This window comes from Ceratotherium simum, chromosome 9 (assembly GCF_057802395.1).
Source record: "Ceratotherium simum simum isolate JZ-2026a chromosome 9, ASM5780239v1, whole genome shotgun sequence".
NCBI lineage: Eukaryota > Metazoa > Chordata > Mammalia > Perissodactyla > Rhinocerotidae > Ceratotherium > Ceratotherium simum.
The window spans coordinates 66912252-66938076 of record NC_141908.1 but is presented as its reverse complement, the minus strand read 5'-3'; the positions used below and the strand labels follow the sequence as shown (position 1 = coordinate 66938076).

General features: G+C 38.4%; 1 protein-coding gene across 1 annotated transcript in view; it reads right to left on the bottom strand.

Moving 5' to 3' along the window:
- Nucleotides 1–7882: 7882 nt before the first annotated feature.
- The window catches only part of WDR75 (WD repeat domain 75), a 31184-nt gene continuing 13241 nt past the window's right edge, over nt 7883–25825 (bottom strand). Inside the window, exons 6-21 of the mRNA XM_004426723.3 lie at nt 24634–24704; nt 23101–23220; nt 22490–22578; nt 19651–19809; nt 18775–18834; nt 18571–18686; nt 17305–17480; nt 15935–16092; nt 15289–15469; nt 14338–14432; nt 13429–13524; nt 12612–12781; nt 11976–12035; nt 9176–9322; nt 8776–8867; nt 7883–8194 (exon numbers count right to left, since the gene is read on the bottom strand). Of these exons, the coding sequence (XP_004426780.1) occupies nt 7990–8194; nt 8776–8867; nt 9176–9322; nt 11976–12035; nt 12612–12781; nt 13429–13524; nt 14338–14432; nt 15289–15469; nt 15935–16092; nt 17305–17480; nt 18571–18686; nt 18775–18834; nt 19651–19809; nt 22490–22578; nt 23101–23220; nt 24634–24704 (1995 nt within the window). The 3' untranslated portion in view covers nt 7883–7989. The remainder of the gene's footprint in view (nt 8195–8775; nt 8868–9175; nt 9323–11975; nt 12036–12611; nt 12782–13428; nt 13525–14337; nt 14433–15288; nt 15470–15934; nt 16093–17304; nt 17481–18570; nt 18687–18774; nt 18835–19650; nt 19810–22489; nt 22579–23100; nt 23221–24633; nt 24705–25825) is intronic.

The window sequence follows — 25825 nt, the reverse complement described above, 5'->3', positions numbered from 1 at the left end:
TTCTCCTTCAGATGAAGGATAATTTTGCTGGATAGAGTATGGTTGGCTGATAGTTTTTGTCTCTCAATATTTTGAATATAGCATTCCACTCTCTCCTAGTCTGTAGAGTTTCTGCTGAGAAATCCACTGCTAGACTGATGGGGGGTTCTTTTGTAAGTTATTTTCTTCTTTCTGGCCACCCTTAATATTCTTGCTTTGTCAATGACTTTTGGCAGTTTTAATATAATATGTCTTGGAGAATGTCTTTTTGCATTAAGATAATTAAGAATTCTATTAGCTTCATGTACTTGTATATCCAGTTCCATCCCCATGTTTGGGGATGTTCTCAGCTATTATTTCTTTGAATAAGCCCTTTGCTCCTTTCTCCCTTTCTTGTCCTTCTGCCATACCTGTTATCCTTATGTTGCTTTTCCTTATTGAGTAGGATATTTCTTGTAGAATTTCTTCATATTTTAGAAATCTTAGTTCTCTCTCCTTTTCCACCTGAATTATTTGTAGTTTCTATCTTCGAGCTCACTAATTGTCTCTTGCATATGGTCTGCTCTATTTTCAATGCTTTCTATTTTATTTATCTTATTGAGACCTTCATCTCTAGAATTTTTTTATTTTTTTAGAGTTTCAATCTCTTTGGTGAAGTACTCTTTCTCTTCATTAATTTTATTGCTGAGCTCTTTGAACCGTCTTTCTGAGTTTTCTTATAACTCATTGAGTTTCTTCATGATAGCTATTTTGAATTCTTTGTCAGTTAGATTATAATCTTCTATGACTTCAAGTTTTGTTTCTGAAGAGTTGTCGTTTCCTTTCTGTTCTGCCATGTTACTGAGGTTCTTTGTGGTACTTGATGAGTTGATCCTCTGCCAGCACATTTGTGGTGGTAAATACCTTTCTTATTTGGGTGCAGCTTTGGTTACTTTGGGTTCTGAGCTGCTTCTGGTTGTATTTGAGAACCTGCATTTTGCACCCTCCTCTGCCTCTGCTAGAGGCATCATCAGTGCTCTCCTTGTGCTGCTTGTGCCTCTGGGTTCATGGGTGTTGCTGTCGCTATTGGGGGCTCAGGGTCTTGTTGCAGCCCCTGCTGCTGGTAGAGTTAGAGTTGGGGGCCACAGTAGATCTGCCATGGGGACTGGGTCACAAGTACTGCTGTGGTTCCTGAAGTCTTACATCACAAGTGCCACCTGCCACTGCTCAGGGAGGGGCAGGGTCTAAGCCACGAGTGTTCTTGCTGGTCCTGCAGCCTCTGGTCACTGGCATGTGCCTGTGTGCTTTGAAACCTCAGATCAGGGCACCCCACCCCAGCAGGCGAAATCCATATTTTAGATGCTGACCTTACTGTTGGAAAGACCAGCACCACTGGCAGGGGAGTGGGGACAGGTGGGGGCTGGGTCACCAACTCCGATCTCTGTCCTGAATCCTCAGGACATGTGCACGACCTGCCACTGCTGGGAGCAAGGGCTAAGCTGTGACTGCCATGTCTGCCCCTGCAGCCTGTGTTCGGGAACATGTGCACCAGTGTGAGGACGCATTTCTGCCACCAGGGAAGGTGGGGCTGCTCCCTTAGTTCTATTACCTCCCGGAGGTCCAGTCCACCCACCTTCAGATGTATAGATGCATGAATCTCTCAGGCGTTCTGGTGTGCTTTGCAAGGAGAGATAAAGGGAACAACTCACTTCGCCATGATGCTGATGTCTCTAGATTAGATTCTTGCTGTAATTCATCCTCCAAGTGAAATTGAAATCCTTTCATCTTTCAAGGGGATACATTTTAGTTAAAGTGGCTAAATTTGCCAACTGGTTTGCTTAACATTTATACAAAAATTTATATTTCTATGAAGGGTATTATCATACATAATTGTGTTTAATGTTCATATAACTCAGTGAGGTTGTGAGATGATTGAAGCCTCAGAGAGGAGATTAGATGGTCCTAATTCCAAGTGAAACTCACAGTCCTTTGCCTGTTGAGAATGATTTGTAACCACACATACACCGACTTCTCATCTGTCTGAGAAGGGTGGTTGTTTCAGAATTGGTTACTAGAAAATCAGGTTACCAGAGAGATCAGGTTAATTGAGATCTTTGAATCCACAACACATTTTGTATAAAGAGGGCCAGTCTTAAAACAAAAATCTTTTTTTTTTTTTGTGAGGAAGATCAGCTAACATCTGATGCCAATCCTCCTCTTTTTTGCTGAGAAAGATTGGCCCTGGGCTAACATCCATGTGCATCTTCCTCTACGTTATATGGGACACTGCCACAGCATGGCTTGACAAGCGGTGCATCAGTGCACGCCAGGGATCCGAACCTATGAACCCTGGGCCACCAAAGCGGAGTGCGTGCACTTAACCACTGCACCACCACGCCGGCCCCAAAACAAAAATCTTACTTTGATTTGTTGTTTTAATTGCATGTTACCTAATAATTTAAGACATTCATTTGCTCACTTGGTTCTCAAACTTTCGTTTGGAACTTACTTTGCTAGATACTGGATGACAAATTGGATATGGTAACTGTTAGGATACATGAATACTTGCATGTCCTTACATTCAGGTCTATTTCCAAAAAGATTTAAGGTAGTTTATAGAAATATATATGATTTAACACAAAATAAAATAAGAAGAAAATAAGAAAATGTAATTGGGGTGAAAGAAAAATAAAGCCAGCAATGAGATTCATATACAACACGAAGTGTAAGCTGTGAGATTTTGTTTTTTTTTTTCCCTTTTTTGGTGAGGAAGAATAGCCCTGAGCTAACATCCTTTGCCAGTCCTCCTATTTTTGTTGAGCAAGATTGGCCCGAGCTAACATCTGTGCCCATCTTGCTCCATTTTATATGTGGGACGCCCGCCAGAGCATGCTTGATAAGCAGTGCGTAGGTCCGTGCCTGGGATCCGAACCTGTGAACCCCGTGCCGCCGAAGCAGAGCCTGCAAACTTAACCACTACGCCACCGTGCCAGCCCCGAGATGTTGTTTTAAAGTTTGAAGATAATTAAGTATAATCATGTTCCTACGCCAAGAGGAAAGGGGAAAGTGAATATTCAAGATAGAAGTGTTGGAGGCGATAGTTGCTGGAGCAAGGTCTCAAGCAGACCAGAAAGAACGGGATCAAAACCACGACGGTGGTGAGGATTAGTGCCTCATGAAACTCAAAGGATGTGCTCATACACAGGGATGAAACAGCGATGGTTTGTAAGAGTCAATGTGGAACAGAAAGCAAGCCAACCTCCCCTCCTGGTGCTGAGAGATGTGGGGAGTGGAGAGCAGCCTCAAATACCCAGTGAAGCACTGTATTCTAAGACTGGAAAACCTATATTCAATTTTCTTTTGCTACCCTACTTCCTGACTCAAATTTGTGGGTTGTGCTGCCTATGTTGCAGAATCTGTAACTCCACAGTGGTTTTTGGTAGTATTGGGAGCCTGGGAAGTAGATTTGATTGGATAAGGCAAGCTTTGGCCCTTCATTTTCACCTTGACTTTGAATATAAGTAAAAGCTGTAAACCTACCTTGTCTTATCTTTACTCTATGGTCTCCTTCATTCGACAAATATGAGTGCCTCTTCTGTGTCATACAGTCTGCTCCCTTGTTCTATTTTTCACCTTTGTTCATCGTTGCTGGGGAAGCTGCTGCTGAGGAGTTCTGATTCAAATCTCTTCTCTTCAGTAAAGTCTGTGGAGATTCAGGCTAAGGGCAACTCAACCCTAAGTAGGTGCAGGATCTTCTCTCTCATTCAAAAATGAAATCTTTTAAGCTTCTTGTTTCCTCTTCTTTCCAGCACCAAAGGAGGCTGTAATTTAGCAGCAAAGCCACGCATATTTTTTTGAGTAGGGCTAATAGAATTCTGGGCACTTTGGAGAATCACAGTGTGAGTCAAGAGACGGCCTCAGAGGACACTCTAAGAAGCACAGCCCTCTTATTTTAGAGATAAAAAATTAAGGCCTCAAATAAACTTAGTACAAGCACAAACCTAGTAAGAGGCAGAGTTGGAACTAGTGGTCTCCTGACCCCTAGACCAATGGTCTTTCTGGCGTGAGACTCTGCTCACCAAATAAAGCTGGGCTAGTGGACTCAAATTTCACCACTTGCAGACAGGCATTTGAGGGAACAAGAAGTTTAAATTTACCTTCCTATGTGAGCTAGAAGATAATATCAGTATTTGCATTTTAAGTGCTCGTTTTCAGAGCACTTATATTCATCCTTGCGGTAAACTAGGCAACCACCGAGTAACAAGGATTATCAAAACTCAACCCAACAAGGGAAGGAACTGGTGCACTTTCATGTCTGATTATTTCATTTTGTGAGCTAAGTGCTCTGATCTCCCAAGGAGTTTCCAAGCCAGAGGTATGTGATGCCTGAAGATGGGAAACGAAGATAGCTATTTCTCTACATACCCATACACAGGTACCACAGATTTAGTATTTGCAAGACTAGATTCTTGGCATTTTAGGGCATGGGGTGGGAGTGGGGGCTATGATACACCACTCTGCCATCCAAGTTAGTTTTGTGGTCAGAGTGTCAGAGCTGGAAGAGAGAATTTTGTCTAATTCTGCAATTTAGATGAAGCAACTCTAATTCAGAGATTAAGTGGTTTGCTCATTGTTTTAGAAAAGCAAAAGCAATTTGAGCAATTTAATCATTGATTGCATCTCTCTGGTTGATTCTGTTTTATTCACATTGCCCCTCCATGGCACACTGCTATCAAACCCGTTACTTTCATTTCAGTTTCTCTTTAATCTCAATGATCAATAATCTACCTGGGATCCTAAATCCTTGTTGGGTTTTATCTTTTACCATTTCATTTAGGATTGTGTGTTGTTACAGAATCTTGACTTTAGTGTTGTAAGATAATTTGCCATTTTCATGGCTATCAAAAGTAGCACAGCTAACAGAGGAAAGCACAATTTTCAGAAGTAGCAGTTCAGATAAAGCAGCCTCACAGAAAAATCAGTGCCATTTACAAGACTTGGTTAATTTTACTCAAATGGTTTTATGTCTAACTTAATAGGTTCCTGTTAAAGGCTCCATTATAGTCATAGTACAAAGACCCGAAATTATTGAAGACACGTTATCCACAACATTACAATATATTCTATAATTTATATACTAGGTGCTAGTCTATGTTAAGGGGAAAAAAAACCAAAGAGGAACATTATTCCAACACATTAACAATAAACCTATTCTGATTAATAGGCCGTCGTCCAATTAGCCTAGATTTTCATTAAAATTTTGTATATAATCAAGTGCATAATCTCACACAATATCCAAATTTTATACTTTTCATATATTTGGGACAAATAGTTACTAGTCAGACAATCAAAACCATTTGCATGGGGAGGGAGCACTTCATTTTACAGGTGAGGGGGCCGATGCTCAGACAGATTCAAGGACTTTAGCCAGGTCACAGAGCTGGCTGGCTCTCGTCCACAGCTGGAACTAGCCCTACATCTGTGCTGTCTGTTCTGTTTGTTTCTTATCACAATCCCTCCCCAATTGTGGACACCTTCGTAACAGTTTTAATCGTCTAGGAGATAATGTGCTATTCTTTTTTTTTTTTTTAAAGATTTTATTTATTTTATTTTTTCCCCCCAAAGCCCCAGTGGATAGTTGTATGTCGTAGCTGCACATCCTTCTAGTTGCTGTATGCGGGACTCGGCCTCAGGATGAACGGAGAAGTGGTGCCTCGATGCGCACCCGGGATCCGAACCCGGGCCACCAGCATCGCAGCGCGCGCACTTAACCACCAAGCCTCAGGGCCGGCCCATGTGCTATTCTATAAACAGCACAGGATTTGGGATTTGACAGATGGAGGGGTTTGTTTTAGCCCCATTTTTTGAGAATCCGGTGATCTAGTAAGCCTTACTCCCTCTCTCTGGAGCCAGTTTTCATTTGTCAAACTGGGGTAAACACCTGACATACGGAGATGTCATAGAGAAAGCGTGATGTGTGTGAACCGCGCAGCGTGTAGTAGGCGAACATACGGTCCCTCTCCCACATGGGAGGGTGACTGTATACTTCTGGAAGTACAGGCTGCACTAGTGAGAGCACCAAGCAACGAGTTCACGCCTTGACAGATAAATTAAATGAGGGAGGATAAATGGTCAGCAATCTTTATGGGTTCACTTACTATGATGGGACTAATTTTCTGCGGGGAAGAAACTGAGGGACAGCATTACAAATCTGCTGGACAGAAGTCCAGATTTTAAGGAATAGAGTGGCCATTATCTGTATAGTTGTCTTTGAAAGAAAAAAAATTTTTTTAAAAATTGCAGGAGGAATTAGAATAATTTCCCCCAAGAAGATTGTCATGTTTTAGTATAACAGTGATCAACTCTTTAGAAAAAGTAATTAAATCCACACTTACAAAGCAATTATTTGCATTATACAATCCCTAAAGACATGTGCCAAATTTACTTTGAAATTATGAAAACTTTCATACATGAACTGGAAAAAAGTATTTCTTAAAACTTGGGGGTACCATGTCAGTGTCTGAATATGACAAAATAATGAAATTTATGTCTAACTACATCAATATGCCCCACTCCCTGGGCTGAGAATATGGGAATCCTAGTCGTATTTGCCCCAGCTGGCTTAGGGCAGAGGTGCCATGCCAGGACAAACAAGCAAAGACCAGAGACTATTGTCTCTGCCCAGTCTGTAAAAAGGAGGTGTCACTCTGAGAAGGGGCCATTGGGTCTACCCCTAGTTCTGCAGCAGTGGCTGAGAGATTTTGCCCAGGGGCAAGAGGCAATCCATAAAAAGAGAGACCTAAAAAGAATCCTCCTGGGATCAGAATAAACCTGACACTGGCCTCAAAAACTAACTCGGCAAAGGGACCTAAATTTAATGGATCAGAAAGTGGAACAATTTATGCCCCACATAACATAAATAATGTAAAAGTTTTTGGGTGATGAAAATGTTCTAAAATTGATTGTGCACAACTGTGAATATTCTAAAAGACTACTGAATTGTACACTTTAAATGGGTGAATTATATAGTTTGTGAGTTATATCTCAATTTAGCTGTTATTTAAAAACACAGTACAGGCCTTATTTGGACACTGACTCTAACACACTAAAAAGCTTTTCACAGCAATTTTGTGGACATTCATTGAGATGTGCTCTTATGATTTGTACACTTCACTGTTTTTGTGTTAACTTTGTAATATAAATTTCATAGAATATCAGGAAAACTTCAAATGCTAAGTGGTTAAAATATAACAACTTCACTACATTAACATAATACAGAGGAGATCTGGATCCTTTTCTACTAGCAATGGGACTTTGGGTAAAAAGTAGCTGTCCTTTGACTCAGCATACGTGGCTGTAACAGTGACAGAGTGATACCAGCCCTTCTTTCACCGCCGTCATGAAAATTACAGTTCTAAGTATGGTAGACGAGCCCTTATGGGAAAGGCTTGGGGCCAGGTGATTTTAATTTAGAATTTTTCAGATTTTAGGCAGCCCACATTATTATATAATACCCTCAAGAGGTCTGTGGAACACAACATAATCAAATCATTTCTCTAAATTTCTTCAAGAGAAATAAATACACTTAAGATGGATGAATCAGGACTATAGAAAACCTCACATCAGTTCAGGTCATGTTTGCCCACCAAATAAATTCTGGCGTCAAACTTGACAATATCATCAATAAAACCTTTTGATTTTCAAAACATTTTATACATCCAAATTGCAGATAAGGGGACATATGCTATATAAATTCAAGTCCCAGCTCTGCTGTATCACCTGTGAAGAAAATATCTAGCTATTTTATAAGGCTGATGCGACTCAAAATAAAAATGCGATGTTGTGTATCTGAATGTTCCCAGCAACAGTAAAGCAAGACGCAAATACAGCTTCATATTACCAGTTATTTAAAAAGTAAAGCCAGTTAATATTTAATATTTTATTTTAAAAACAGAAAAAACATTAAAATACATGTTTTTGGAGTATCAACATACAAAAAAAAGTGCAAGAACCCTCCCTCATCTCTAAGGCTTAAAGAGCAGTTATCCAGCTATAGTCCACTTTCCTGAATTTTCTCAGTTCTTTTTCTTCAGATTTTGACAACTGATGTATAATGTCTTCTCCCAAATCTGTGTTATCTGTATCCTGGACCTTTTCAGTAAAATCATTTTCTTCATCTGAATCATCACTTTCTTTTTCTTCTTCCATATCTACATCATTGGGAGTTTCTTCAGCACTTTAACAATAACAGAATAAAATATAGACAATTACTATTTAAAAATACATTCCTAAACAATAACTTCCTAATTTAAGACACCGATGTAGAAATATAATCACATGGACAAAGTAAATAAAAATCTTGCTATTGGGTACACTTTAAAAATTATGGGTTATTATAGGGGCCGGCCCCATGGCTTAGCGGTTAGGTGCGCGCGCTCCGCTACTGGCGGCCCAGGGTTCGGGTCCCGGGCGCGCACTGACGCACTGCTTCTCCGGCCATGCTGAGGCGGCGTCCCACGTGCAGCAACTAAAGGGATGTGTAGCTATGACATACAACTATCTCCTGGGGCTTTGGGGGGAAAAAAGGAGGAGGATTGGCAATAGATGTTAGCTCAGAGCCGGTCTTCCTCAGCAAAAAAGAGGAGGATTAGCATGGATGTCAGCTCAGGGCTGATCTTCCTCACCAAAAAAAAAAAAAAAAAATTATGGGTTATTATAAAGAGAAATACAGTGGAAGAATATTCTCATGGAGGATAACACAAACTATCCTGTTTCCCAAAACAGAATATCTAAACATTGTTTTAAGAACTGCTTTACCTCTTAGACTCCTTAGACAGCAGCAATGAATTTACAAACATGGAGCACAAGAAAGAAGCGGATGGCAGTACATGGGCTGGAGTGTGAAGAAGCTGGAGTAAAAACAGAAAAACAGGGTTTCATTTAAAAAGAGTAAATGCCGAACACAACAAGCTTTCCCCACAGAAAAACCAAACCAAAGAAAAGATGTACTCCCACCTTCCTACCTTTATGCAAACGACAACCCCTCCCCTCACCCCAGGTCAGGCCACAATAATCTGATATCATAAGTTTATGCTACTCGGTTTGGGTATTAAAGTTGCATAGTATACAAATGATTATTCAAAAGTTGTTACAGATTAATTGTATAAAAACTCTAAATGCATTTAATCTATTCCACATTGTTTTAATTGCTACTCACCTCACTAATTGCAGGTATGTTTTCTGTTAAGGGTAGTTGTACCAGTTCATTCTCTAAAGCTGCATTTAATTTCTCATGCTGCTGTTGCCTGTGCTTTCCCAGTATGAAATAAAATGGGGTATTCGGAAGACTTTCTTCTGCTAGTAGCTATAAGGATTTAAGATAAATGAAAATTACTTGAATAAAAAGGAGGAAGTTCTCTTGACTCAGTAAGAAATACTACAGAGTCATAAAATGTCAGGGATGGAAGGAACTTTAAAAATTATGTAATATGATTCTTTCATTTTACAGGTAAAACAACTGAGGCCTAGTAGCCCACTTACTAGGGGAAAAGCTAACAGTGGACACTTATATGACAGAATAAAATAAGCATTTAGTAGTGCTTCTCCCCAAAATCCTACAAAAATGACAGCAAAGGAATTTTCAAAAGCGCATAAACCCACAGTGATAAAGAGAATGGGTAAACGACAGCATGCTGGAAGCGCAAAAGTAGGTTGAAGAGTGATAAGTAACTTAGTAGACCTGAGAAAGCAGGATTGAAGCTGGCCGTGGAAAGAAGCATCCCGATTTATCCTGCAGAATCCTGCAGTGCTCAGGCACTGGTACTGATGGTATTAATACCTCTGTAAAGAGCTAAAAAACTCACCAGGTAGCCTGGTTGAAAGTCTATTTAGAGAGCACTCAGATTCCCAGATCTCTTTCTCAGCCCCAGCAGAGGGCTGGAAGTATATTCTTTGGAGTGCAAAACAGAAGTGCATCTTTAGATTGGATGTGTGTGTGTGTGTGTGTGTGTAGATTGTGTGTGTGTGTGTGTTTACTTCATACAGGGCTACAGGGTCCTTCTCAAACCAGGTCAACATCCTGCAGGCAAGAATTTACAAGAATTTTATCTGGGCAATTTGACCACCTTAAGAGAAAAAGACCTAAAAATAACGACATTGGAGACTTTCTCAAAATAGCCAGATAGTGGAGGCCAGCAGATAAATTCCACCCAGGCAGAGACTTTCCAAATGGCTTTTTTGCTCACTTTTAAATAAGAGCAGACAGCCAAGACTCATCAGACTGATGAAAACCTCCAAAATGAAAGACAGAGACCAAAATACATTGAAAACAAAACAAAACGGAAATGGACCATGCAAGAGAGAGGAAAAAAAGTAGAAAATGAGATGATAAAAGATGAAGAAATCTCCCAGAAAACAGAAAGAAAATAGGAGAAAAAATAAGAGTATTAAAGCACCATTCTAGAAGGTCTAGCACTAAATAACAGGAGTTCCAGGAAAAAACGAAGGCAAAAAGGTAATTCTTCCTCAGTCATTTCTCTGATCAAAACTCTCCAAAGGGCTCTACTCAGAGGGAAAGCCAACATTCATCAAGGCCTATTTTGACCACCCTATATAAAATGGGAAGCTGCACTCCATACCCTCCTTTCCTGTATTCCTCCCCCTGTAATTTTTATCACCTTCTAAAATACTACATATTTTACTTATTTAATGCTTGTCACTGTCTGTAACTTCTTGCTAGATTGTACACACCACAAGTTTAAAGACTTGATTATTTTGTTCACTCATGTATCCCAAGCATCTAGAACAGATGATAAAACAAAAAATTGCTCAATGAATTCAATGAGTTTTCAGAGGAAAATAAACAAGCCAGGTTACAGATAAAGGATCAAGAATAAGAATGGTATTGGACTTCTAGTAACACCCCAAGCTATAAAATAATTGGATGATACCTTCAAAGTCCTAAGAGAAAATGATTTTCAATTTACAACTCTATACCCAATCGACCAAGTGGGAGAAAACAGAAACATTTCCAAACACGTGAGGTCTTAAATTTGCCTCCCATGTACTAACAGAATGTGCTTCATTAAAGCAAGGGTGTGACCAAAGAAAGAGGAAAACTAGGGCTATTACAGCAGAGGTGAAAGGAGTCCCCAGAATGATGGTGAATGTAGATTCTATGAGGACTACTGTGCAGCAGGTTTATAGAGCGATCAGTCCAGATTGAAGCAGATCAGAGAGCTCTTGGAAATACTTCTTTAAGATTCGAAAGAATGCCTAACATGTCTGAAAATATTGACAGAAGATATTTACACAACTTGAGTAGAGTTTAGGGGTGAATTAGATGAGAAGTAAATAGAAAACTAAGCAAATGAGAAAAGAAGGCAATCATTAACTTCAGAGAAAACAAAAAGTTGGGGATAAAAGGAAAAACAATCTGTCTATTACTACATGGCTCAGCTATGAATTGGTTTACATGGTAATAATGATGAATACTAACCTAATTTAAGATTTATCTATACTGGGAAAATTGGGGGACAGTACAGGTGTGTGTGTTGTGTATTCAGTGAGCAGTGGTGTGAAAAAGAGCTACAACTTCAACTTCAATAGATCATAGTTAACAGATAATACCTAAATCTGAAAAATTCAGAATTAGCAATATAAACATGTTTCTTAAAGATATGGAGGTAAATAAAACCTATAGCTAAAAGAGCTGAAAGTGATTTATCTTTGTGGGTAACGACAATGGTGTTAGAAAAGTTTTTCCTGAAAAGTCTTAAGAACTATTCGACTCTTTAAATCGCAAGCATTTATTACTGTGATCTGTAATTTAATTACAAATTAAAACCACATTTTAAAAGAGTAATATACCCCGAAACAGGCAAGTAGTTTTTATGTGTATGGTTTCTAATTCCACTTTAGGGAACATGAAACGTTCTTCCCACAGCTGAGTTCTAAAAGACAACCTTATCTTTGTAGGGAGGCAATGTAGTCTGCACCCGTGAGTGCCTATAACATACCTGTTTGCTTGTTGGTGTGAGTTTCTCTTCCGGAGACTTTGTACTGAATGTCAATAAACTCTGAAAAGACAGATCAACTAATGACGCAAAAGATAAATTGTAGAGTGCAAATCTAAATACAGATGTTAAAGTTACAAAATGAGAAGGTCAGTTTCTCATCTTGATATATATATCTGCCCACAGAAAAGTAACAAAAGATTTAACACACATTTTGTAACTGCTGTGACAGTTATAAGGTTGCTCTGAGAGATCATATTTAAGAACTGGTAATGAAATAAAATTCAACTGATGGATCAAACTGAAGCCAAAGTTTTCTTTATGGCAAATCAAATACTAAAAATAAAAAAAAAAAAATCAAGTATGCTAATAAATATAAAGTATTGTAGGTGTTTTTTTTTTTTTTTTTGCTGTCACGGAGTTAATGCAAACAACATTTAAAGAGCCTCAAAGTTGAGGTGAAGCATGCTAATACATTCACACTAGTAAAACTGCTGTAGAGCATATTAGATTATTTCTGGGAAATATCCTTTAATGAAACTATTCTACCTGTTATGGGCTGACTATTACTCTCAAACATTAAAGCAACTGGAAATTACATATACACAGCGACTGCCTTTTTTGAGGTGGGATGGTTACCTGTGATTTTGTTAGGAAGTAAAACTGGGATCTGTTCAGCCACTGGTAAGCTTCTGAGGTGAATGATTCAGGAACATCTCGTGGAACAAACACTCCCCACTGGACTTCCTCTCTGGAGATATTCTTTTGAATACACAATGGCCTTGGCTCACTAGGTTTAAATACAAACACTAGAGGGAAAAAACAAACAGATAATAACATCTTGCCTGCAAAGGTTAGTTCTAGCCTCAGGCTGGCAGGTCACACTAATCCTGGGACTTACCCCATTGAGTATATGGCCCAGGTCATAACTATTTTGATGGCTTTGACTCAATAAATATCTACTGGGTGCCTACTACATGCCAAGCAGGTTAGGAATGAGGGCTATGAAAAGGAAAAGGAAAAAGAAGAATCCTTACTCCAGAGACCAAGGTCCACTGCAGAAGACAGACACCGAAATATTATTACAGTATTTTGTCTTAAGTATAGACCAGAGATGTGTAGAAAGTGCTTCAACAGCATAGAGGAAGAATGATTAAAGCTTCTTAGGGGAATTGAGGACGCTTCAAGGGGTGAAATTGATTTTGAAGGCTGAGTAGGAATTGGCATGTTGAAAAATGAGAAAGGTACTGGAGCTCTCCTAGAACTAAGTCTGAATGCATACACAACCAGGTGTTGGAACAAGAATTCAAGAAAGGAACGGCAGTGCCTCAGGCAAAATGGCTTCAAATGAACATCTGATTTGAAGGCAAGTTTGACTTAAATTGTATTAAAGATATTAAAAAGAAAATTTAGGTAATAGATCTCCTCTTGCTATTAAAGTATGGTCTGTACTTACAGTCTGAACCCACAGAAGACCGAGAGACTGCAGCAATATTCTCTGAATTAGGATCAGGTTCCATAACTCGAACATTTAATTTTGCACTCCACTCCACTGGGGAAAAACAAAGGTGATTCATTTTTAAGAACAGATTTACCAAAAGCTTTTTTAAGCCTGTCATTTAAATTAGGTACTCAATCTTTATAGGGACAATCAATTCTATTTTTCTTAGGAAGAGGGATTTCACGCTTCCAGGTAACACATGGAGACACACTGAAATTATCTGTGGAAGACTGCACTAAAGCAAGGGGCAGGAGGCAGAAAAAGAAAGTACTCCTTCCACACAATTATGAAACAGTTATTATTTCAGTGCAACTATAGTCTGGTGCTTTTTCCCTGCTGCTAAATGTGGGCAAAATGTTTACCAGAGTCACTGTGGAGAATATACAAAAATATTATCATACACATTGATTACTAAGCAACCACCATGTCTTCCAAACACATACTTGAATGAGCAAAATGACACTAAGTCAACATTTGTTAGGAGGACTGTGGCAGGCTACATTCAAATTTGAAGCTATTGGGGATACTGCAGGTTAATATGCATCACAAATTAGTAGAAATAGTCCTCAAATTGTCATGAGGATTATGGAGGGCAACAGAAAGTCATAGACACTGAACACAGTGGAAAAAGGTGAGGATAATGGAAGTCTACTTACAGGTACTGACAATTAGGCAGTTTATAAATAATCTAAGTCTATTACAGGCCTAGTACTCCAAATTTTGGTGGTGCAATGTGTTATGTGAAAAATTATATATTCTCTGGGTAGAGACATGAGTATATGAGCCAGAAGTCCTAAAATGCCAAAGTTTAATGGCTACTTCCTACATGCTTTGTCAAGTCACATTATAGTAAAAATATCTTACATGCACAACTGAGCAGATTCCAACAGCAAAGAATACCATTTTCAGTAGCACCAAGAAGATACTTCGAACAAGTCAATCTCCCAAAGCAAAGGTGCCTAGATTAAAACCACAAGGAAGTTAGCAACAGTTAGTTCCAGCGCACTCAGTTACAAAGAACTGCAGACTTCCGGCACAGTATTAGTTTTATGCATTGCAGATTTTTAGATAGACACTTATTTCTTTGTTTATAATTATTCTGCTGAAAAAAGGGGCTAAGGAATACAAAAGGAAAGGTTTATTTAGCTATTTTGATTCTTCAGGAAAATAGGTTTGATGACCAATTCTTTTCTCTAATATGTTGTGCACTATACTAATTAACACATGTAGAGAAAATATACATGAAATGCACAGTGATTTAATAAAAACGCTTTTTTGTGCTTGTTTACCTAGAAGAGGTAAATTTGCAATTTTAATTCTGAAGAAATTTTTACAAAGTAAATTCAGAATCAGGCATACTGGGAATTAGAAACAATTTCATTAGTCATCAGCCATTCTGCCCTCAAATGCCCAGTTACCTGAAGTAAAATGGAAGATACTGCTGTTACCTTCCCCTGCCCTTCTTAGAAACAATGAGGTTTGAGCATAATGTCGTTTTTATGGGGATATACAGAAGGTAAGCATTGTTTTGATCCACTGAGGCTCATGTATATCTTCTATTATTATGCAGCACAACCATGAAAAATATTTATTACAAAGGAAAAGTCTGTAGGCCAAGAATTAAATGTTATACTTGATTTCAGAAATGGGTAAGTCACAGTACACTGTTCATATACCCAGAATGCTTAGATTCTCAGCATTTTGGTCAGTTGCTGGCCTCACTGACCTACAAGCTACCTTTAAAGAAAGCATAAATTATTAGTTAAGTTTATGCAGAAAGTCTAGTACTACACACTCCCCAAATTATTTACCTACCTTATTTTCCCAGCTCGTTGACAAAATGTACATTTAAGTTCCCAAGTCTCTGAATCCCATATTGTAACTATTTCCTCAAAACTAACTGCTAGTAAAGAGCCATCTTCAGAGAAACAACAGTTAGTTGCTTGGTATTTGTGATAACTACCCACAAAGTCACAGGTCCAGCCAACAGCTTTTTCTGCGAAAATATAGAGCAAAGAGTTCAGAAATGGTACAGATGCTGGATAACATTATAGGGAACTTACAGGCAATAAGAATTAAGCAACAAAGAACCTGCTCCCCAAAACTTTAGTCAGAAGTGCCACAAAGCACTGACTGATGTGAACTTGGCGCTCCTTCCTGGAGACCTTGAGCTCCCTCTAGTGGAAGAGTGCAATGACTAATCGCACAAGCCCTTTTTACCACACCCTCACAGACTGTAACAACCAAACACATGATTACTCAAGAGTGCCATTAAAACGGTAAAGATTTGGGGAAAAAGGCATGTAAAAATCTAACTCTTAAATCTTTTTAAAATTAGGCAATATCCCATAGAATTAAACAAGGTAGAAAACCTCCTCCTAGAACAGATGCAATTCATGAAAGAGATAAATATATCAATTCTTAAAACTGTGCACTCTTTAGACAAATTTAATTAACTTACTGTATATATCAGAATCATCTGTTAATATCCACACTTTGAAGTGACCATCTTTACTGGTTGTAACCAAGGTGGGGTTTTCAGATTTTTCTGCATTACAGAAACAGAGAGCTGTGATGTGGTCTTCATGTGGCATGTTAACCTTTGTATTAAGAACAAACCTAATAAGAAGGAAAGCACCAATTTATTCTTACATCAGGACAATACGATATACTGTCACATGGGCATAAGAATTTCTTACATACTATACATTTTACAATAGCATCTTTAAGAATGGGCAACTGATACACTATCACCAAGAATGACAAACAACTGAATGCTCTATCTCTAATCGCCACAGGATGCCAAGTTCTAACACATCATCTCTGTCCTCATGCAACTTACATAATATAGAGACGATTATGTAGTGTCAACTTACTGATACAAAATGAGTATAAAATAGGAGTCATTACAAAATGATACTTGGAAGCCTACTATACTAAACTCTGCATGACAATTGTATAGAACCCAGATGTCTCATTACCTACCTTTGAAAGTAAGCAAAAAATGGAATGACTGCAATAGCCCCTACTTTTGGCAAGAAAATACAGAAAGAAAACTACCTATTCAAACTGCCTTGGTCAATATTTAATATTTACAGTCACCCAAGCTACCCCTCAAAGCTTGTTCCCAGCTTGACAGGGCTCTGCTGTGAATGAAAGATAACCTATGCTAGCACTGTGTTCTTAAAAGAACATCAGGGCAAGATAGTGGCGTGATTTTGAAAATTCCAGGATGTAAGAGGGGTGACTAGGGACAACCACTTAATCCCTCTGGGCCTGTTTCCTCACCTGTAAAATGTGGAAAACAAGCTTATCTTACAGTGTTCCTGTGAAGACTAATAAGACAACAGGCATGAAAGCACGAAGCCTAGTTCCAGGCAAGCAGCAAGGACGTGCTAAATGGCTACTGTAACCATGGTGTGAGAAGCCAGTGGGCTCCTCATCCACTCAAAGCACACATGCTACACTACCACCACCTGCCACGGCCATTTTTCCAAAGAAGGCAGCATACTGTTAATAAAAGAGCAAAAAAACTAAGACATTTGGATTCTAATCCTGGATTTGCCTGGAATTAGGTATTATGTCCTTGGGGGTGTCAGTTTTCCATGTTTCCTCATTTACGCATTGAGATGACATTATAACTTGGAGGACACCAAGACTTTCTCAGAGCAGAAAGCTTAAAGGCTTTATTAGAAAAATAACACCTCCCTCATTTCTCTAAATCCAAAACCTATCAAAACGAAACATCTTAAAGACCAACAATTGAAATCACAAAATAGAAAGTCAAATATTTTCTACTCTGAAATTAAATGGCTACATATGTAGTATTACCCTTGTGTTTTCTTATTATACATCCACAGTTTCATCTGCATTTCAAGCTCTGTTTTCTTTTCTTGACGTTGTTCCACCGTTGCAAGCCAGTTACCATAGCAGCCAAACGCAGCCTTTGTTAGCTCAATTTGGATCAGACTGTAATCATTGATATATTCTTGTTGTACAATATCTAACTGATGGGTTAAAATAAATCCAAAATACTTATTAATGTACATATATAAATGTTAAAGCTTTCAAGCAATGGTCATTAACTACAAACATAACTTCTAGAATTTACAGTAATAGATTTTTAGATAAAGGGAAAAATTAACTGTTAGTTATGGACATCAAAATTGCCATTAAAAAAGAGAGCACATTACATAGTACCAATTCAGTAGTGATTATCCTATGACCTTGAATTTTAGTGACGACTATGATTCATTTATATGATACAGTAGAACCTTTAGTTTACAGTAATGTTTTTCTCTTGTTTCTATGAACAAATAGCTTCACATGAAATCTCAAGGCTAGATTCCACAACGCTAAAAACAAGAAGATCAAAAATAAAACCTACAATTTTTAAGAAGTGAAAAAAGATAGCAATGTTGTAAGTAGGCCAGCATTTTATTTATGATTGTTTCTTTTATCCAATTTCCTCATCTATTTACTAAATATGTATTTAGTGCCTATTATTTCTAGGCATTGTACTGGAAATGTACAAAGATCAATAAGTTTCCTTTCTTTGAGGGGTTTAAAAGCAATGGAAGGAAAGAGATCAAGTGTTACAGGTGCTATGATAGAAATCTGTACCGTGGGGCACAAAAAAAATGGGAAGTCTGGACTGCATTTATCAGGATTAATAAGAAATATTCCTTTAATCTACACTGAAAATTTCATCATCAGTATATACATATGACACTGCTTCACCACAAAGCAGAGACATATTTATACTGTCAATCCCCACATTCTCATTTCCTTCTACTTGTACACAAAGACACAAATGTGTGTGACAGCTAATTAGAGTGCAGTCTGAAACAGAGTAAAACAGAGAGAGAGCTAGCACAAGAGTGGCAACTGGCTTACATGTATACTTAACCTGTAACTGTGGCCTCGACAGAATTATGTTGTAAACAACTGAAGTAACCAAAGATAATATTGACTATGTGCAAGTAAACATAGGCACAGGATCTTGTTTTAGAAGCTACTAAATAAGTTACTTGACCCCAGTGGTGCTGTAAAGAGCTTTCATTACTTTTAAGGCTAGTTAATGAATCAAAATCTTACATTGTATAACTGCTTATCACTCTGGAGAGAATAAAACTGCAAGTGGCCAGGTTTTCCATTCAAAACCAAAGCTTTAGTTCTTGGATCAATCATCAAACCAGTAAAGATATTGCTGTCTGTAAAAAAAGTGACAAATAGTTGAAATCGAACAAATATTCACTTTTAAAATGTACATGATTCCAAATCCACTGGGTTCTGCAATACCTTTCACGAGGCCTTGAATTACTGCAGATGCCTCAAGGTTTCGGTGAATGACTATTATCTCTGTGGGTTAAAAAAAAAATAGATCAGAACTTCAAGGTAAAATAAAATCACTTGAATTTTTAACATTCTGAAACAATTGAGTAAGTTCAATTTACCCTGAGTGTTATTGGAAAATCAGGAATATATTTGGTGATTTAGCTGAAAAACCACAGGTGGGCATGGGGGCTTTTCTGTTGGAGTCTTTAAGTTTCATCAGCCATGCCTATGAGTATATTTCAAGAGTTAATTCAGAAACTTATAAACCCTAAAAAAGACAGTTTACTTTGAAATGAGTCACTGCACTAATGGATTGTCCACAGTTATATTCTTTTTTGAAAAGAAAGGAGGCAATGGGCTATGGGATCTACATCTAGGCTGAGTAGTAACAGCATGAGCAAAAAGTTTTGCAGGAATACAAGATGCCTCCTCTTCAGTAAGAATCCACAGGACTCCCACACTGAGACAACGGCTATATCTAAGGAGAACCTCCTAGTGCTCTTTTGAAAATGCCATTATATTTGTGAAAGCAAAATGCCCACTTCAAAACCTGCCCTTTACTTCCCCACATCATCCTTTCATGAAAAGGTTTAGAAATATAAGTGGCATGACAATAACCAAACACACTTAGCCCCACATTTTCATAAAAACAATTATGAAAATGTTGGGTTCTAGGGGCACAAAAGGGTAGAGAAAAGAGGAAGGAAGGAAGAAAAAATGCTCATTAAATCTTATGCTTCTCAATTAGTTTTAGTCTCTTATTTTCCATTCCCTACAGATGCTAGTTAATTTAGGCATTACACAAATTCTATTTCCTCACAACAGCGAATTCAGACTTACTATTATCAGAGTGAGAAGTACAGAACAAATCCCCCGCTGGCGAGACTGAGATATGTTCAATGGTAGCTCCTAAACGGGGGAGGAACTCCTTATTCTTCTCTGCTGCATCGCGCCACTCAACAAGCACAGACTCACGGCCACCACTCAGCAGACTGGTGCCTTCTCATCCATTCACAGAAATGAAGAGGAGTGTTTGGGGGAAGAAAAACAGAAAGAAAAATATGATGAACATTTTAATTTTTCCTACCATGTTAGAGCAATAAACTATTTTGAAAAACATGCAAACAAGTGTCTTCATATCTTTTATACTCTTAAGACAAAAGATTTAAAGATCCTGGTTTAGGGATTTTCCTTTCTAATAATATGACTAGTCTGTTGCTGACCAACTCTTCTGCCAATAACTAGAAAAACGAAATGAACATCCTCTAGGCCCAGATTCCTTCACTGGTCAATTTTTCCAAACATTTAAGGAAGTAATAAACCAATTTTACACTCTTCCAGGTAACAAAAAAGAAACAACACTCCTCAACTTGTTTCACAAGACCAGCATAATTCTATATCAAAACCAGTATAAGAAAATTACAGGCCAATTTTATGACAGATGAAAATTCCCCCCCAAAATATTAGCAAGCTGAATCCAATGATATATTAAAAGGATAAGATGTCACTGCAGAGTTGAGTTTATTGCAGGAATGTGAGATTATTTTAACATTTGAAAAATAAATGCAATTAATTCCATTTACATAATAAAGGGAAAAATCAGGAGTATCTTAACAGATGCAGAAAAAGTAAATGCTAGAATTCTACACCCATGATAAAAACTTTCAGCTACCTAGGATACCTACGATACCTATCCTTCATCAAGCATACCTAGAGAAAATCTACAGCAAATATCATTTTAAGTGGTAAAATACTGAACACTTTCCCCCTGTGATTGGGAACACTATTATCACTTTCATTCAACATTAACTAGAGGTCCTAGTACTCTGAAATGAGACAAGAAAGGCTGAAGGATTGGAAAGAAGGATGTAACTGCTTCAGTGCTCACACACAGCACGCCTGGGTTCAAAGCACAGCCCCAACAGTTTAGGCTGTTCGTAGTCACCTTACCTCACACAGTTCTCAGAACAACTATAATTTGTACTTTGTTTACACAGACAACTAATTTTTTTCTTCTTCTTCTATTAACTCTTATACCTATACAGGGTCGATGCTGACATTTCACTGCCAATGATGTACTATATTTACCATTACTTCTCATTTACAAGTATTCATAAGGCTTAAAAATATAACGTCAGGAATTCAAGTCTCTTACAGCCCAGGTTACCTGCAGTACCTCCTATACCCAAGCCCTGGTTCAGCAGTGCTCTGTATTCTTTCTTTTCCTTTCTTTGAGTGCCAACTAGTCTAACTAGAGATTTCTTCTTCCCCAAACTCCACCTGAAAAGGCCAATCTTGAATGTCCCAGGGCTTAACGTAAGTAAGGCCACCACAGAAAGCTGTGACTGCTAACTAGTGTGAGAGGAGGTGGACAAGACGGCTAAGAGCAACCCAGCAGAGAAAAGTCACAGAGACAACAAATATCAATTCATCTCGGCCCTGATTTGTGCAAAGGCCACAGCAGAGGAAAAAAAATTGAGGAGGAAGGGCAGAAGAAACGACCTTAGGTAGAGAAGAAAGACTCTGCCTGGCACATTACACACAAATGTACATATGCATGCCACACACACGCATCTGTATTTCTGAGGGATGAGATGGAGGAGGGTGGAGAAGATAAGAGTAGCCTACATCTTGTATCTAGAGGGTTAACATCCTTTTCATTCTCTTTCTATTCTTAGTTTCTGTATGTCACAACTGTACTCCTGTTGTACTACTCTGAGTGTGTTAGGCTGGGTCCCAACCCCACACACCAGTCACTGTTTCCCCAACCCAAAGCACAAATAGGCTGAAGGTGCCTCCTCCTTTCTGAGGCTCCAGTGAGTTAAACCCAGTAACCCTATAAGGATGTAGAGCACATGGTACTATCTAAGACTTGTCCCAGTAGTTTCTAGGAAGATCTGCAGAAACAAAAATCACTTTCTCCAAGCACAAAATCTTCTCAAGCATCTAGCCTCCTTTTCTCAGGACCAGTCAAAATATGCCCACATCATTTTCACCACATGGGCATGAGGGTGCTAAAAGTAACCAAGACAAAATGTCCTTCTCCAAATTTCTGTTGAAGATCATCCTATCTTCAAGGAAGATTTTTAATCACTATAGCCACGCTCTCATGCAGCTTCAATGGAACAAAGGTCTGAATTAGTTTAAAACTGTGAATGTGAATAAGGCAATCTAACAGTTAAGAACATAAACTTCTGAATCAGACCAAGTGCAAACCCCAATTACGAGCCGTGTGAACTGAGGCAAGTTAGTTCTCAGCTACAAATCTCACTTCTTTGGGCTGTAAAATGAGAATAATGTCACCTATTTCATAGGGTCAAGGATTAAACGAGATAATGATGTAAAGCACTAGCATAGTCATTTGCACCTGATAAACTATAGCTACACTTACGGGCAAGACGCACTTAGCTATGTAGATATACATTTTAACTTGAACAGGTTCTTTATGTTAATAACAGAGACTTCATCACAGGTGTACACCTTGATACTCTGAAAGGCTCTGAAACCTAAAGTACATGGTATTGTGTTGAGCAAAGCCCAGAACGCAGGGATGGCAGACAAGTGTTCACAGCTCATTTGGCCCATGCAATTCTAATCTTTCAAATTATAAATACAGTGAATTAAAATACTTGATTCACATTCTTCAAAAGTTCATTTTAATTATTAAACTTGCACTTACCTGTCACCGAAAAAGCCAAATCCATAACCATATCATGGTGCCAATGTAAACATGTGTATGTGTATTTCTTATCGTCATCAAAATTCCTCCTATTGGAGAAAACCAAAATTCTTAATTTCACCAAAGGCATACATTAGGAAAATGATGGCATGCCAAATATCACGAACATAATGTATGCCAAATATAATAAACCAAGGTATCAAGCTTACAGGTCTTAACATGCAAAAAGTACACTTTCTACTTTCTAACCAGAGTTACTTCCACAAACAACAGGCCATCATGGTGTCCTACTAGTTTGATATTCACTACTGTCACTCCTTGCTTTTTACTTAAAGGCTTGCAAAAAAGTTCTCTTCAATAAAACAATTATAGGCAAAATAGCATTTTTTACCCCTGCTACAAGCCCATGGTTGGAAATTCTAATAGTAAGTCCATGCAATGAAGAGCACAGGAAGACGAGAAAGGGAGGATGTCAGCAGAGCCCAATCCCCATTTCCAGTGGTGGCTTTTCTGTGCTACTCTTTTTCCTGGACCCCAAGAGAGCTCAGTTCTACAGGACTAATACACAATAGTACATAAATGATCACCACACACTTCAGGAGTTAACTGACCAAAGACGAATCTTGCCATCCTTATGACCAGTTGCTATGCAATCTTCCTTTGGGTGACATGCTACACACGTAAAATTGTTCTTAGCACGTTTCTTATTTCTTGACGATGATAAAGTAAACCTAGAAGAAAAAAATTTTCCTTTGATTATTAAAGTCTCTTCGTAAGTGGTGATGTAGTTAAGGAAAAGGGAGTTCTCATTCTTATCAACCAAAACTGGAGAGCTCTCAGAGTTCATTAAATATAAATGCATGGTTTAAAAAAAAATTGTGATCAAGAATCAAGAATTTTGGGGCCGGCGCGGTGGCGCAAGTGGTCCAGTGCGCACGCTCCACTGCAGCGGCCCGGGGTTCACCGGTTCAAATCCCAGGCGCACTGACACACTGCTTGGCTAAAGTGGAGGAAGATGGGCACAGATGTTAGCCCAGGGCCAGTCTTCCTCAGCAAAAAAAAAGAGGAGGATTGGTAAATGTTAGCACGGGGCTGATCTCACAAAAAAAGAATCGAGAATTGTGTTTTGTAAACGTTTATTAATATACAATATAAATTTCACATGACTAACATTCTACTATAATAACTTGTCTATGGAGGTCACTGACAGAAGTAAAGACAGTTCTTTTAGTGGCTTTTTGCCTGGACAAAGTTTGTTCAAATTTCTTGTTCTTGTTGAAGCTAAGTTTCAGCATGAGGTATGAACTAGCCTAAGAAATCTGAGACAACTGGCTAATGTGTCCAAAGATGTCAGGATCCTTATTATATTGCAAAGAAAAACAAACGTTAACCATAGCAGAGTAAAAGGGAGGAGGGGACAGTGTCACTTGAAGAGTGACTACTCATGCTTAGCACCAGTCTCTTCAATTTTATTTATTTATTTATTTATTTTTTTCCCCCAAAGCCCCAGTAGATAGTTGTACATCACAGCTGCACATCCTTCTAGTTGTTGTATGTGGGACGCGGCCTCAGCACGGCCGGAGAAGCGGTGCGTCGGTGCCCGCCCGGGATCCGAACCCAGGCCGCCAGCAGCGGAGCGCGCGCACTTAACTGCTAAGCCACGGGGCCGGCCCAGCACCAGTCTCTTTAATAGGTTATTTTACTCATCCTTACAACTCTATTAGGTAGATACTATCCCCATTTAAATATATGTTAATTTGAGGTGCAGCGAGGTTCAATGGATTAAATTTTACTCATTTTAAACCCAGGTATCCCAAAGCCTGTATTCACTCTGATAGCCACAAAATGATAATGAAGATCACTGGGGAACCTTACCAAACTACATCCGATTTTGACACCAAGGATGCACACCAGAATCTAGGTGTGCAGGGGGTTTTGGCCGGACAAAGCTCCCTAGGTTTTTGTGACTAACGATTTCCTCAACCTCACTGCTGTGGGTTAAAACTCTACCTCTCTGTCTTGTGGTTTCACAGTCACTGGCAACACAAAGCTTAGGAACAGCTTTAGATCACAGGTATGAAAGTGAAATAAAATTGTAACAAACTTGAGTAAATAAAATAAAGCTAACAAAAAGGAATTCTTACCTCGATGTTTTTTTCTTTTTGAAAAAATAAACAGACAAGTAAAAGTCCCGTACTACAGCAACATATTCTCCCTGGTATTTCAAAGAGATAACATTCACAAAAACAGTCAACACTCTTTAGAAAAAACCTTCTCATCAAAAAGTTAACACAGTAACAATACATTTTGTTTTTGCAGATTAAGAGCATATTAATATAAAATGATTATGTAATAGTTTAGCTATGGAAAGGATAATCTTACTTTTAAAATAATCATAGAAAATCAGAAGAATAACTTAGGTCCTAGATCCCAAAACTAGACTCTCTAGCTTTAAGTATAATGATCTAAATTTTTCCCATTAAGGCATAATTTATATACAATAAAATGCAATGTGTGACATATGTGTATACCCATGTAACCACCACCACATTCCAGGTTTAGAACATTTTCTTGACTTCAGGAATGTTCCCTTGTTCCTCTTTCCAGTTGTTCCCCAAAGCCCCCACCCCTACCAGCAATTGCTGATTTCTATCACCCTGGTCTACTTCTCTGCCTGTTCTAGAACGTCACACAAACAGAAGGGTACAGTACGTACTTTTTTGTGTATGGACTCTTTAGTTAACATCACCTTTGAGACTGACCCATGCTCTTACGTGTATCATTAGTTCCTTTTTATTATGAAGCAGCATTCCAATGAATGAATATACATCATGAATTGTTTATTCTCTTATTGATGGACATTTGGATTACTTCCATTTTGGACTGTTATGAATATTAATCATTCTCGTACATGCTACTTGTGGTCATGTTCTCATTTCTCTCCCTAGGAGTGGAACTGCCGGGCATCATACAATTATATGTTTAACTTTGCTCCATATCTTGCCAATTCTCAGTGTTGTCAGGCTTTTTAGCTTTAGCTGTTCTAGCAAATGTGAAGTGGCACCTCACTGTGATTTTAATTTGTACTTAACTGATGACTATGATGCTGAAGAATGAAGATATTAATAATGTTAAAGAGTTTTCACTACTCTAAGAAATTAACCCTTTTCAGAACAAAGCCAAAATAAGGCTATAAAACTTAAGACTAAATAAACATGCCACCACAATGATGTCTAGGGGCTTTTGATGGTACTTGATTTTAAAATAACGAAGTGATTACTAACAGGGTACGGCTGAATAAATCATGGTACGAACATCACAGTTATTATTTCTGAC